This window comes from Protomyctophum parallelum (genome assembly GCF_964188405.1).
Source record: "Protomyctophum parallelum genome assembly, chromosome: 9".
Lineage (NCBI taxonomy): Eukaryota > Metazoa > Chordata > Actinopteri > Myctophiformes > Myctophidae > Protomyctophum > Protomyctophum parallelum.
The window spans coordinates 15,989,779-16,005,653 of record NC_139706.1 but is presented as its reverse complement, the minus strand read 5'-3'; the positions used below and the strand labels follow the sequence as shown (position 1 = coordinate 16,005,653).

The 15,875-nt window shown below is 42.7% G+C and overlaps 1 protein-coding gene across 2 annotated transcripts in view; it reads right to left on the bottom strand.

Moving 5' to 3' along the window:
* usp32 (ubiquitin specific peptidase 32) overlaps positions 1 to 15,875 on the bottom strand; it is a 105,314-nt gene that overhangs the window by 46,756 nt on the left and 42,683 nt on the right. For both annotated transcript variants that reach the window (XM_083773531.1, XM_083773532.1), the window contains exons 4-8: positions 13,898 to 14,016; positions 9,505 to 9,664; positions 3,139 to 3,270; positions 1,185 to 1,292; positions 665 to 780 (exon numbers count right to left, since the gene is read on the bottom strand). In XM_083773531.1, the coding sequence (XP_083629657.1) occupies positions 665 to 780; positions 1,185 to 1,292; positions 3,139 to 3,270; positions 9,505 to 9,664; positions 13,898 to 14,016 (635 nt within the window). The remainder of the gene's footprint in view (positions 1 to 664; positions 781 to 1,184; positions 1,293 to 3,138; positions 3,271 to 9,504; positions 9,665 to 13,897; positions 14,017 to 15,875) is intronic.

Genomic DNA, 15,875 nt, shown 5'->3' with positions numbered 1-15,875 from the left:
GACTGAATTACCAGCCAGGGTGCCTGGACCGCTGAGCCACGGGCCCAGGCCCAGTGTCAGTCAGTATTTACGTTCAATAATGTCCTCATAGTGTGTGTGTATACAGTACTTCCAATGTGTCATGCAGTGCATCTATAATATCATGTGCCACAACTAGTGTTGTTTTTGGCAGCAAATTTCTATTTTAGTTTTAGTCATAGTCTTTTGAATAGTTTTCACTTAAGTTTTAGTCACATTTTAGTCACCTGGAATGTATTAGTGTTAGTCTAGTTTTAGTCGACTGAATGTCATGAGATTTTAGTCGACTAAATTTCATTTTGGCGGGCCTTGATGCCGTCGTAATGACAGTTTTTACAAGCTCGTGACACGTTGTGAGCTTGTACTGTAGATCAGCTATTTTCAAAATGCAACCAAGTGTAAAATGACTTTTTTACACTTGTCCACTAGTCCCTTCCTAAAATTTTAGCCTGGTTTTTATTTGCTGACGGAAATGTCAGCCTATTTAGTCTTAGTTTTAGTCACCGTAGCTTAGTTTTCATTTAGCTTCCATTCAGTTTCTGTCAGTGAAAAAAAGGCTAGTCGACGAACACTTTTCGTCAAAGTTTTATAGACGAAAACACCAACACAACAACGTGTCTTCAGTGTCTGGTCCAATAACACTTACGGGGAGCGCGTCCGTGCGATTGTCCTTCCACACCTCTAGCAGCGCCACGACCATCTCGTGCAGCTCGTCTCGAGACAGAGCTCCATCTCGGTCCACGTCAAACACTTTGAAACAAACTGTGAAGAACACAAACACCACAATGTATTATAATATGACATCCTCGTAATCCTTTTTTCTGCAACACAAACACCTTCTGTTATACATTTTGCCTTCATCTGTGTGACAGAAGGTGCGTTGTTGTTGTTGTTGTTTAGGCCAATTAGCTGTTGTGAGTCTTACGTTACAAATTACAACATGTCGCCAGTTCCCAATCGTGCCAATGTAATTTAGAGCACTGATGGCATTTTTGATGACAATGATGATTATGTACCAAATAGAGAAGATGGGCACCTACATCTCAATAAAAAACCCGGTTCAGTGAAGATAAGCCGCAGGTTTCTTTTCAAATAAAATTGTATGCTTAAAACACCTCAGGGAATCACAATCTCTCTGAATTGATAGAAAATATGGAAGGGCTCACATTTCTGCCTTTCAGCGATGGGACCCCGGCAGCACGCGGACAGACCACAGGAAATCTCTTTGAAGTCGATGTGATTGTCCCGATTCTCATCGAAGGCGTGAAACAAGCCTGCAATCCAAGAACCAATGTTATTAGTCATTATTACAACACGTTGTTTCCGACGAAGCAATCGGATTGGTTGAAATACTGCAGGCTCTCTCTACCCCATGCTCAAACGAGCATGATGGCACACCTAACCAAAATATAAAAATGAGTCTCGCAGAACAGAGTTGGCTAAGTGGCGATTTCTTCTCATTTCTTCCTAAAAAATGTTACTACATTAAGAAACATGGGTGATTAATTTGCACTTCCTTTGCTTTCTATTGATGTATTGTAGCGTTTTTTGTGTTTTGGGTCAGCACTACAATATTATTTATTCATTTCATTGATACGTTAGTCTTACAAATCTGCAGGAATCACTGCAAACAAATATTCATATATTAAAGGCCAACAATATATGCTTTTATTTTAAGATTTTTTTATTTCCACTTGCATGAATAAATAAATTGTGGAGTCACCAAAACATTTCCACCATAAAATTGGGTTTTGGTTTCAATGTGAATATTACATTAACAGTTTCCGTGCCTTGAATGGATTACTCCAGGTTAATGTCGCTGCCGTATCGGACATACCCGCCTTTTGTTTTATGTGTTTAATCCGCCGTAATGTAATGAATCAAAAGAAAATCCGTCTTCGTCGCGTAGTATGAGACTGGATGCCTTCGCTGTGATGACAAAACCGGAAATCGTCACATGCTGTGGGCTGCTAGGGCTTCTGGGAAATTGAGGCCAATGGAAATGCATTGGATGCAACGCCTCATTGAAACCAATCTTGTGTGCGTCTTCCGGATGCACCAAGATGGTGGATGCTACACACAGATCATAACAAACCACGGGAGCTTTTTTTGATGGATTTTCGCGGATTAAAAGCCCAAATAATTCAGCGTATGCTCTAAAGGTAATACAACAATCTCGGCAGTGAAGGGGGGTTGATTAAAATGCGGGTTAATCGTAAAAAACAGTCAAACTGTTAAGGTCCACTGAAAACATTGCTGGCCAATGCTGATAAATGTTGCATTGCGTTATTTATCAAAGGTTGGTATGGAGCAAAAATATTCAGAATACGTTAGGGCTGGTCTAAAAACAGCCGTCATGTGCATCTTTGCGCACTCGCATTGCAATGTTGGATTGTTGGCGTGTGCGTCACAGTAGCGTCCACAGTCTCTGTGGAGTATGAAGCTGTAGTATGCGTATGCGTGACATATTTATTTAGCATACCGGTATTCATTCATTTTCATCATCCTGGGCTGAGCTTGTAGGTCTGCATCTGCTATTTTCGGAGCTGCCAGATTCATATATATATATATTTTTTTAAGATATTTTTTTGCGGCTTACGCCTTTTATTGATTTTTGAAGGGACAGACAGTAGGCTGACAGGAAACGGGAGAGAGATGGGGGGATGACATGCAGTAAAGGCCGTGTCGGGTCCGGGAGTCGAACCCGCGACTGGATTACCAGTCCGGTGCCCAGACCGTTACGCCACGGCCTGGGCCGCCAGATTCATATTTAAATCTTTAGTTGGAAGAATGCAATGGCATGTCATCAGTGTTGAGAACTTGAGTGTTGACCATAATGGAATGACGGATATGGAACCAAATGAACCCCCGACGGCCGGCGCTATTCGCCTAATAAACGATCAGCGTTCACTTTACTTTATGCTGCTATACCGTTGGTCTGAATATAAAAAATATATGGTTTATGGTGGTTGGGGGGGGGTCATATATATTCTTCCAGTCCCTAAGGGGCGAAAAAAATATTTGGAGTCTGGAAAAAAAAAAAAAAAAGAAAACTAAATCACATATGCACCAGCGCCCCCCCCCCCCCCCTTGGTGCATAAATAAGGACCAGTCCCTTACCTTCACTCAGTGAGGCGTGGATGGGTGGAGACACCAGTGGAACGAAGGTCTCCAAGTCGAAGCGTCCTGTCCTTGACTGGGCTTTCAGCAGCCAGTAGCGCTTCTCCAAGTCGATGATATCAGACTCCTCCACTGCAGGAGGATTCATCAATTAACTTAATGTTCATGGCATGCTCTTTTTTGCCTTTCAGACGAGACAAAGTACTTTACAGTGTAGCGTGTTTAATTCAACCATTCACACACACAGTCAGCAACTGCGGAAGATTAATGCACACATTATGTGCTACAAATTACAATGCTTGATGTCGCTCTTGGGACACAAGTTATTTTATACAGACACGGTGACAGCTAACATGCCTCCACACACTCTGCACCACATTCAGTTATAGTAATAGCCAATAAGATAGCCTAACAAAATGAACGACTCCCAACAAATAATAGCGACGTGAAAGCTCGGCCGGAGGACAATGAACCAGCCGCCGATCTTTCAACACGCTATAATCCCCTTTGGTATTATAGCTAATAGGATTTAGCCGCTAGTAGTAAGCGTGCTATAGTCTGTGAAAGAGAGAGCAGTGACATATCACATAATGACAGGCGTCGGAACAACGGATGACACGAATCAAAACGGCAAACCAATTTCAAGGGGGATAAAAAAAAACGTGTGGATTTGTTTGTCAAGCGATTGAAAAAGACAAACGCAACACACGTTACAGACCGATATGGTGTGTGTGTGGCATCAGCTGCATGCTGGACTGACTGGGCTGTCTAATGACAAAGCAGCAGTAATGGTGTGTATGGGGGTCTTCTTCCTTGGAGGCCCCTTTAAGTGCTGTAACAGTTCAGCCTATAAGACAGTTGACCCTGAACTGATTGGCAAGCAGATATTCAATAGCCTGCCTGTCTATATACATCCACCTACTAATATACTCAGTCCACAGAGAGAGACTGATTTGCAGGAGTATATGCGATCGATGATTTAGAATGTTTACAGAGGGATGTGGGGGGGGGGGGGGGGGGTCCATTTTAAAGCAGCACAGAGACATTATGCAGGCCTCTAGGCATCCTTGCAGAAAACATTAGCCCTTACCAAATAAAACATTGCACAATAAACCTGTCCCGGGGAAATAATCATAAACTCATCCCGACTTGAGATTTTTTTCAAGTAGCACTGTGTTTATTACATTACATTTAGACGTGAGAACGATTCTAGAAATGCCTTCTAAATCCTGACAGTTTTCTGAAAAAAAAAAACCCTGTGTTTCTATGTCAGTCATTCTCAGCCTCTCAGGGGACCCCCCAAGATTCTATGTATTTGGCCGCCGGCCCCCATCTGAAAATATGTTGTTCCAGAGACCCCACCCCAGAAGCAAAGATTCGAGTTAAAGACGTTCGCTGTGAAAGGAATATATATTCAAGATTTGCGCCACATTTTCACCATTTCTCAAAAATAGCAGATCTACAAGCTCGTAGCTTTTCAACGGATAAAGTATAACATAATGCTTTAAAACACCAAACGGGCCCAAAATGGGTTTTAATACCTAGCGAGTACATGTATCAAATCCGGCATGCTAGTAAGAGGGGTGACTGATCGTTATGCCTATTGAGTGCAGGTGTGGTGGGGGAGAAGACCAGTGATTAGTAATGGTAGCCGTAGGAGAGGAAATAAACACCTGCTCATCTGGCCTATAGGCATTAGTCAGGTTCCGCAACCACGCAACCCTTTGGACCGCTAATCTATAAAACTCATTAGAGCCTCCTGCACCGTGCATTGGCCTATACTATTGGAACACTTCTCATCCATCTCAGCCCCCTGCCACTACTATAGCCTGTGAAAACCTTTAGCTTAGCAACGCTATAGGCTTTAGCTGTCAGCTACACAAACGGTATCGTATAGATCATTGCACCGACCGCTTCATTCATCCCTGTTGGGGATTTGACCCGTTTATGATGATAGCTGGGTTTGACATTGGAGCTTTGGTTGGCCCAAACACCTTATTGTTCCGTCAAAATGCATCGGTGGTATTCAGCAAGTCTCGCTAAAGGCAGTAGTGTACGATACTGTATAGTATACAGTATTGTTACTAGTAACGGCACAGGGTATTATTTGACTTGGCTTGCAACATGTTTCCTATTAAAAACACGCTCATAAAAGACTTTCTAAACTCAATAAACTTGATTTAAACCAGTGTCGACTAAAACTACGGCGAAAATTGTTCATCGACTACCTTTTTCCACTGACGGAAACTACATGGAAACTGAATGAAAACTAAGCTACGATGACTAAAACTAACTAACAATTTCGCAGACAAATAAAAACTAGACTAAAATGTTAGGAAGGCACTAGTGGACAAGAGATCCAGTATATGTCCTTTTACACTTGGTTTTCATGCTGAAAATAGCTTGTAGATCGCCTATTTTCAGCAAGTGTATAAATTACGACATTACGACTTCATCAAGGCCCACCAAAATACATTTTAGTCGACTAACTCAACTGTAGATTCAGTTGACTAAAATCGTATGATATTTAGTTGACTAAAACTAGACTAACACTAAGACATTCCAGGTGACTAAAACGAGACTGAAAGTAAATTAAAACTATTCAAGAGACTACGACTATAACTAAAATAAAAATTTGCTGCCAAAATCAACACTGATTTAAACCAGACAATGCAATTAACACTAGTTTTAGTGTTGTAGAATGATGTAAATAAGAAGCACGAAACAATGAGGATGATGCTGACACAACATGAGTCAAACATTCAAACTCATAAACAGCTGAACAACAGAAAGTTAAAGTATAGCTTCACAAAAAACATGTCCGGATGTGGTTTCACCATGTGAAACCGTCTTGGTATTGCCTGACATTTGCAAATCTCCACCGTGAACATTTGGCAGTTGCATTTGCAGAAAGGAGCCAAGTACCTTCCTGAAATGTGTTGAGATGTGCTTGCCTTTCAACAGCAGCAGTTCTCAAAGTGTGGTCCAATCAATGGGGGTCGGGGGGGGGGGAGATTTGAAGGCGACCATAATGAATATTTCATTGTCCTGGCACTTAACACAGTGAGAAACTCTTACAATAATTACTATTGTGATCAGCAAGATCACTTTTGACTTCCAAACAAACATAAAAGCTCAACAACAGATATGGGGTGTATTACAGTATATCGTCGATGTCGGGCAGAAACAATATCTCCAGATTTCAGATCTACAAGCATGTACAGTAGATCAGTAATCTTTGTCAGTATTTTAAATAGTGATTATTCATTTTTTGTTGTTTATAGTAAGAAAAAAGCAATAACATACATGTTTTCTACCCCGACAGCGACAAAATACTAATGTATGTGGGGATCCACGTAGTGTTGTTTTCGTCGACTAAAACTAAGACGGAAAATGTTCGTTGACAACCTTTTTCCCACTGACGAAGACTAAATGGAAACTAAATGAATACTAAGCTGTGATGACTAAAACTGAGACTAAATATATTGACAATTTCGTCAACAGATACAAACTAGACTAAAATGTTAGGAAGGGACTAGTGGACAAGAGATCCAGTACAAGTCATTTTACACTTGCATGCTTGCACACTTGCATGCTGAAAATAAGACAAAGACAATGACTAAAAACCTAAAATAGAAATCTGCTGCCAAAAACCCAACACTGGATCCACGGTATATATAATGAACCCCCTGGCAGTGCGCGCGGTAGTAGGTACCCACCTAGAGGTGCGATTTTCGTAGAGCTGCAGCAGAGGTACCATAATACCATTCTCCATCAAACAGGCTAGGAGTCGGACACAGCATGTCGCCACAGCATGGCCTGGCCTGGACCATAGTACAACTCCACAGTACACACACACACACGCCACAATCAACAGAGAGAAGAAAACCCCCGAGCTAAGTCATCGTGCTGCTGCGACGATGCGTAATCCTGTAGGTTTCCCAGAGGAAAAAGGATCCAGCCCAGCGTGATTTAGTTTAGTTCGCCGAAGATCCCCCCGTGTGTGTTTCATGAACTTAAAAGACACCTCGTGTCGACATTCTGGAAGGAACCATGAACTGGTAAAACGTAGCCCTCACATACACACCTTTAACACACACCTGCTGTCACACACACACACACACACACACACACACACACACACACACACACACACACACACACACAGTGTTAAGAGGCTAATCTGGGAGCGGGGCAGATTACAGGCAGTCTTGGTGATTGGTCCGGTGTGACAACAAGACAAGACGAGACTGCATCGTTCCAGCTTCTCTCGGTTTTGTCTGGAGAAAAACAAAAACTTGGCAAATCCCAAAATGTACTTACCGGTTAAACTGCAAAAAGTTTTTTAGCATTTACTCTTGGCCTGCTTTTCTGCTGCACCGTTTGTTCGGTCAGTGCATCTCAGAGGGAGGTTTGCAGAGAGCCTGAGGTCAGCAAGTCAAGATTTATTTATTGACTTTTCATTAAAGTGGGGCTGGCAGAGAGGCTGCCATGTGCCTGGGCTGTCCACTATGTGTGGCTCAAACTCCTTGAATACAGCCACGGCAGGCACACACACCACCAAACAATCTATTATTACAAGTAAGACGCGCGAACGCGGGAAGCGAACGCAGCTCGTAAATTGCAATAACAACAATTCAGATAAATTAAAAGATTTATTTTTTAAGGTAAGGTAATTTTTTTAGTGTGTGTATGTGTGCGTGCATGTTTTTTTTAAGGTTTTTTCTTAGTTAAGTTAAGTTTTTGTGTAAGTGTGTGTGTGTGTGTGTGCGTGCGTGCGTGCGTGTTTTTTGTGTGTGATACAGCTGCGCCCTCTGGTGGCGGGCGGGTGGTGTTACAGCGTGACACACACACACACACACACACTGTTCTGCTAGGTCTCATAGTTAGTGCTGACTGCATCGCAACAATTGAAGAGAATTGCACGTCCTGCAATGTTGTGTCCGCGGAGCGCACAGCTCTGTGCGGCGGCAGGTTCAGGTGGCCCAAGTCATAGATCGCGGAGTATGTGGAAGTGCCGTTCGTTCCTGTGCTTTGTGGCCGACGCCATTACACCATTGCCTTCACCCATTTTCACCCCAGCTCGGTGCCACTTACATTTATTTAAGAGGCACCGAGTTATATAGTTATATCTCTCCTGATTGGATGAAATTGATATCCTGACCTCTCGGCAGACGCAACTGTTACTGCACACTCAATGATTACTATCAGGGTATATTATAGAGCTATTTAAAACTCATTATAAAACGTCACTTACTGCACCTTTAAGCCCTTTTGGTGTTTTAAGCATTATGTTGTACTTTAGCTATTGGAAAATTGCAGATCTACAAGCTTGTAGCGCGCCACCGAGTGCCGCGCTATGAGCTTCGGTGCCACGCTACGAGCTTGTAGGTCTGCTATTTTTGAAAAATCGTGAAAATGTGGCTCAAATGTTTTGAATATATTCTTTCAGAGCGAACGTTTTTAACTTCTGAAAACATGAAAATGTTTGAGAATGACTGACATAGAAACATGGGGTTTTTCAGAAAACTGTCAGGATTCAGAAGGCATTTTGTAGAATCGTCCTCAGGTCTAAAATGGGTTAATTGTGTTTTATGGAAATACTGCCACACAACCCCAAGTCTTCTTTTAGTGGCAATAAATGCAACAGGACTCACCGTCAGTGAACCGTCACTTGGGAGATTAGAATGAGTCTAGTCAGTAATATTAGAAAGCATCCAGTACATTGTATCTTCATTAGTTCATCTCAGAACATTGTTTCATTGTATTTTTCAGTTTGCAATGGCAGCAAACAGAACCAAGCAGAGAGAGAGAGAGAGAGAGAGAGAGAGAGAGAGAGAGAGAGAGAGAGAGAGAGAGAGAGAGAGAGAGACACACACCCAGCAGTGTTGTTTTTGGCAGCAAATGTAGTGGCAGTCACATTTTAGATTTTTTTTGTGTTGATCGACTAAATATCATAAGATTTTAGTCGACTAAATCAACAGTAGATTTAGTCAACTAAAATTTTATGATATTTAGTAAATAGTTTTTTTCACATGCTGAAAATAGCAGATCTACAAGCTTGTAGATCTGCTATTTTCAGCATGCAACCAAGTGTAAAATGACTTCTACTGGATCTCTTGTCCACTAGTCCCTTCCTGGCATTTAGCATTCATCTGTTGATGAAACTGTCAATATAATAATAGTCTTAGTTTTAGTCATCACAGCTTAGTTTTCATTTAGTTTCCATTTAGTTTTTGTCGGTGAAAAAAAGGTAGTTGACGAAAATATTTCGTCTTAGTTTTGGTCGACAGAAACAACACTGGCACCCACAGTTCAGACAGGTCTGAACCAACAAACAAACAGTGTGTTGACAGGAGCACTCACAGTGTGTGACACCGGCGAGGGTCTGGTAGAAGGTGGGCGTGTCACTGTCGTCGGTCAGGGTGACACACACGCCTCCCGACAGCAGCCACCGGGAGAAGGTGAAGGCCTCCTTGTTGTGCAGGAGCCAGTTCCTGAAGCGCTCGTAGTTCACCTTCTCTCCCTGGAAAGAAAAGAAGCGCAGTAAGCACACAGTGGCACCCGAAGGCTCATTCATAGTCTGGATTTTCGGTGGTGAGGTGACCACACCGCTCCGGTGGTGAGCTGACCGCACCGCTCCGGTGGTGAGGTGACCACCGCTCCGGTGGTGAGGTGACCGCACCGCTTCGGTGGTGAGGTGACCACACCGCTCCGGTGGTGAGGTGACCACACCGCTCCGGTGGTGAGGTGACCACCGCTCCGGTGGTGAGGTGACCACCGCTCCGGTGGTGAGGTGACCACACCGCTCCGGTGGTGAGGTGACCACACCGCTCCGGTGGTGAGGTGACCACCGCTCCGGTGGTGAGGTGACCACCGCTCCGGTGGTGAGGTGACCACCGCTCCGGTGGTGAGGTGACCACCGCTCCGGTGGTGAGGTGACCACCGGAGCTGAAATAACGTTGAGCGGTGGTGAGTAAAAAACAGAGAGAAGGGCTGGGGGGGGCGGTGGTGGTGGTTTGCTCTTCACCGCGGCTCAGTGACGTCATGTTGTAGTTCGTGGTGGTCACCTCACCCACCGAAAATATGAATCACTGACTTCAGTCAGTGAGGAGGAGGACAGCGCAAGGCCGGTGTCCCAACATACAGCCAATATCTACTGTATTCTCATTCATTAGTGCTTGGGTTCTGTCAACAGACCAGGCTGAAACAATGGTACATGAGAATGGGTAGATTTATATGCAACATGGAGGGTGATCAGCGAAATGTTTTTCTTCATGAAAGTGCTCATAAAACATTATTTTAATTCCTCATACAAAGTGTGCCGCGTGCGTATGTGCGTGCGTGTGTGTGTGCGCGCGTGCGTGCGGCGGGGGTTTCTGAGCAATACATCAAAGCAATACATCACAGTTGATCCATAATTGTATCAACTAAGTGTATACACTATTGCATACAGTATCTCAAAGTTTTTTTTTTGTGTGTCTTGTTGGCCTTTATAATCAAAACCCACTCAGGCCAGATCACACCTGATGTAGCGCCCCATAACTGGCTTTAATGTAGTCATAATTTTTTTATTGGAGGGTGCTGTCGTATATTGGCAGTTGGTTGAATTGAAAATATACTGTACATACCATATATCTTTTTGTTTTACGTGTATGAACCCATTCTGGGCGGGAACCCCTTTTGGTGTTAGCATTACGTTATGCTTTAGCTATTGAAAAATAGAAGATCTACAAGCTCGTAAGCTACGAGCTTGTAGATCTTCTATTTTTGAAAAATCGAAGAACGACTGACATAGAAACATAGCTTTTTCAGAAAACTGTCAGGATTTAGAAGACATTTTTAGAATCTGATCTCAGGTCAAAAGGGGTTAATCTCCAGATTTAACTGATTTTATGAGCTATGTGATAAATTTGTTCACAAACAATATCCGACAAAAACATTTGGTATAGTACCAATTGGCATCCCTGTGAGCACTATGGCACTTGTAATCTGATTAACTTTTCATCCCTAATCAGTGCCCATGAGCCTGCGTGTCTGTGTCTGTGTGTCTGTGTGTGTGTGTGTGTGTGTGTGTGTGTGTGTGTGTGTGTGTGTGTGTGTGTGTGTGTGTGTGTGTGTGTGTGTGTGTGTGTGTGTGGCGTTTGCGTGTGCGGTGGGATCTGATTGAAAAGCTCAAAAGCCCCTTTGTAATCCAGTTAAGAACCTGCAGAGTGCCTCTCGGTAATGCTAAACTTTCTCTTCTTCTCTCGGTGGCACCCGGCTGATAACGCTGGTTTATGAAACAGTATGTCCAGATAATGATGGGAGAGAAAGGCGACATGTGAGCCCTCAGCACATTTTGCAGGGAACTTCACTTAAAACCAATTAGCAGGTTTCGCTGATGCCACGGCAGAACTTCAGATGTTGGCGTATGGAAATTATAACACCATGGGCTCCATTTTCGTCACCGCTAAACCCCTTATCCCTAAACTTATTTGCCTTTTTTTTTTTTTTTACTATTTTGAAAAAACATTTTTAAATAGTTCAACTAGCCAATCTATACATTGACACGTTGTGCGCTTGTAGATTTTAACTATTCAAAAATGTTTTGCAAAATAGTTTAAAAAGAAATCAGACCAGTCTGAAGCGAGTGTTGCAACAGCACCCCCTATTGGTACTCTAAACATAAGTCACATAGTCCCATAGGGACAAAGCTGTTCTTTGGAGTGGTTGCACCACTCAAAAAGGCAAAGAAGTTGTTGAACATGAGTTATGAGAACTGGCCACATGGCTGTTCTCTGCCTATATTTGTGCATGCCAAGACAACTTCCCGGCAGTTCATCGTTCACTCTCAATGAAATGATTAGTTTCAATGATATAAACTATTAACCTATTTGCTATTTGAACCTATTTGCCTGTTGTTCTATTATTGAGGTATTCTGCACTGAATTTTACTGTATTGTATTGTATGGTATGGTATGGCATTGTATTGCATTGCATTGCATTGCACTGTATTGTATTCTGCCTTGTGAAGCACTTTGGTACAATGAGAGTTGTTTTTAAATGTGCTATACAAATAAATGTGATAAACATCCTTTGGATGGCAAAAGTGCTGTCATTTCATCAGATGGTTTACATCCATGGGCACACGGGATGTTGCTCGTTTTCTTGTTTTGACTCTACCACCCCCACGCCCCATCTATAACCCATTCTGACCTGAGATCAGATTCATACGAGGTTTCCACTGGACACACACTGGTCTGATTAACCCATTCTGACCTGAGATCAGATTAAAAAAATGTCAGTCGTTCTTCGATTTTTCAAAAATAGCAGACCTAGATCTGCTATTTTTCAATATCTAAAGCATAACATAATGTTAACACCAAAATGGGTTCCCGTTCAGAATGGGATAAAACCCATGCGATGCTCTATAGAGCGTCGCAGTTCCGCCCCCTTTCAGAACGACGAGTGGCCCGGGAAATGATTCTCCATTCATTTTCTCCATAGGCTTTTCAAAAGGTATTTATATAAAGACGGTTACGCCGCGGACAAAGCCAACTCGGATCGTGACAAATCATGACAATGAAGACAATATTTTGTGCCGATCAAATAATTTGAAAGAAGAAAATAAAGGCAGGAGACAACACTATTTGTTTTGTTTTTCTTCTTACTAATTATTTGATCGGCCCAAAACATTGTAATTATTGTCATGATTTGTCACGATCCGAGTTGCCTTTGTCCGCGGCGTAACCGTCTTTAAATAAATACTAAGAAAAGCCTATGGAGAAAATGAATGGAGAATCATTTCCTGGGCCACTCGTTGTTCTGAAAGGGGGCGGGACTGCGACGCTCTATAGAGCATCGCAGAACTGCCCCCCTACCAGGGCGCAGGAAATGATTCCCTGTTCATTTCCTCCTGGTGGCGCTATAATAGGCCAATGTGAAAAGGGTCCCATTTCTTCTTTGGCAATTGGATTTTCAAAAAGTATTTATTTAAAGACCATTTAAGCGTCGTACAAAGCCAACTCGAGTTGTGAGAAATCATGACAACAAACAAAAAATTTCGGGCCGAACAAATTATTAGAAAGAAGAAGAAAAACAGCAGGTTACAACACTTTTTTTCTTGTTTTTCTTCTTTGTAATTTGTTTGGTCCAAAACAATTGTGTTTATTGTCATGATTTGTCACGACTCGAGTTGGCTTTGTACGACGCTTAACTGGTTCCGCACCGGCCCTGAGAAAACAAGATGAATTCACCTTTGCAATGAATGCCATGCCCGACATCCCGAGATTTGTTTTATTCTCCATAATCCAGCATTTTATGCTAACGATCCGTGACGTTTACCTAAAAACAGCCAAAATACTTGTGTGCAGGCGTGGTCTTTATATGCATTATGGATCATAATATGCCCAAAATGCGATATTCGGGGCTTGATTAGAGCTTAATTTGACTTAGATGTGACAATAAACAGTTATTCCCCCATCGGATCACCTCCCGACCTGACCTTTCAAATAGCTGGTGGATGTTGTTTAGTGTTTGAACCGGAACTGATTGTCGGCCATTTGAGTTTTTTCAAAAACGTCGCTAGCGGCCACTATAGCACTGGCGCTGAAACAGGTCTTTAAATAAATACTTTTTGAAATGTATATGGGGAAAAATGCATTGGGAATTATGTCCTGTGCCTGGCGTTGTCATGAAAGGGGGCGCTATAAAGCCCAAGTGATGCCAATAGTGGAGAGATTTGGCTGTGAGAAGAATCCAAAGGATGGTGGCTGACCTCGGTGAAGAACTTCCTGAGTGAGGGCGGGACTTCCCCGTCCAACACACGGAGAACCGCCTCCATGTCATCCCTCGCCGCGTAGCCGCCCGGCTCGCTGGCAAACAGGCTGAAGAGGTCTACACACACACACACACACACACACACACACACACACACACACACACACACACACACACACACACACACACACACAGAGAGAGTTGGTTAATCCGTTTGACAGGCAGACAGACACGATAGCAGTAATGCAAAAGCTATAGATGGCGTTGAACCTCTTTAAACCCATTCTGGGCGGGAACCCCTTTTGGGTGTTTTAAAGCGTTATACTTTAGCTAATTTCAGATCTACAAGCTCATAGCGCGGCACGCGCTACGAGCTTGTAGGTCTGCTATTTATTTTTTTTTATCGTGAAAATGCGAGTGTTTTCAAGCGGATTTTCATGGATCAAAGGCGCAAAACATTGGCGTATCCTCCAAAGGTAACTAGATAAAGTGCCCCTCAGGGCACAGGTCTCCACCAGGGCAGGTCAGGTTGTGGCCTCCTGGTGGCGCTATAATAGGCCAATGTGAAAAGGGTCCCATTTCTTCTTTGGCAATTGGATGATTTGAGGCATTTTGTTCCAAAAATGTGTTTTACAAAAATCCAGTGGCGCTATAACAGGCCAATGTGAAAAGGGTGGGATATATTCCTCAGCCTAAGTAGGAAAGTCTGTGAAAGACTTCACGAAAATTGCACGCTGCGTTGCATGATTTGAGGCTTTTTGTTCAAAACAGGCCAATCGTGCAAACCTTGACAGCCAATGTTAGCCAATTAGGATAGAATATGAAATATTGGACAGATCCGTCTTGAGCACATGACTGAGATAGTGTGGATTTTTGGACAGAATCTAGAGGAGTAATATCAAAAAACGTGTTTCCCAAAAGTCTGCCTCCTGGTGGCGCTATAAAAGGCCGTTCAGGAAGATTTGGGGCAGAGGTTAATCGTTGACATCCAAGGTGTGTGTGTGCAAAGTTTGGCATCGACCGGTTTAACGGTGCCGGAGATTAGCTGTTCACAGACGGACAGACATACACACACATGGAGTGCAAAACATACTCTCTCCCTAGGCCTTCGGCCTGGTGGAGACAATTAAACAATCGCCAGCAGCCTCTGTACATGTCATATATTAATATAAAGCAATCAAAGTGTTAAAGTAAACCCTGATTGATTTTGTATTGTATGATCTCCCTGTGTTGCATTGTGTTTTTATTTATTGTCGTCGCCTACTGTGCGGCACTTTGGTCAACTCTGTTGTTTTTGGATGTGCTTCATTATAAAATAACGTTGGATTGGATTGGAAAGAAAGACAGAAACGGAGAGAGATGTATAGCTCACCTGAATCACTAAGCGCTCAGATGGCGCTGCTCCCATCCTCCTGTATTTAAATCTACCACTGTGAGGTCAACAGTCAAGAGTAAAGTCTGCTACTCTACTTGACACAGTTGACAAACTGGAGAGGAGCCTACAGTATAAATAATGTTTACGGTAGTGTCAATCCATTTTCTTTTCTTCTTTTTTTTTTTTGTCCCCGATCCTGATCACAGTCATTCATAATCTTATCTGCCAATACGATTCCCAGCTCAAAACCTCCTCTGCATCAGTGTTGGTTTTTGGCTGCAAATTTTGATTTTAGTTTTAGCCATAGTCTCTTTTTAGTCACCTGGAATGTTTCAGTGTTAAGTCTAGTTTTAGTCGACTAAATCTCTACAAGCTCACACTTGTGTGCTTGTAGATCTGCTATTTTCAGCATGCAACCAAGTGTAAAATGACTTATACTGGATCTCTTGTCCACTAGTCCCTTACTAACATTTCAGTCTCGTTTTTATTTTGTTGACAAAATTGTCAGTATATTTAGTCTTAGTCATCATAGCTTAGTCTTCATGTAGTTTCCGTTTAGTTTTCGTCAGTGGAAAAAGGTAGTCGACGAACATTTTTCACT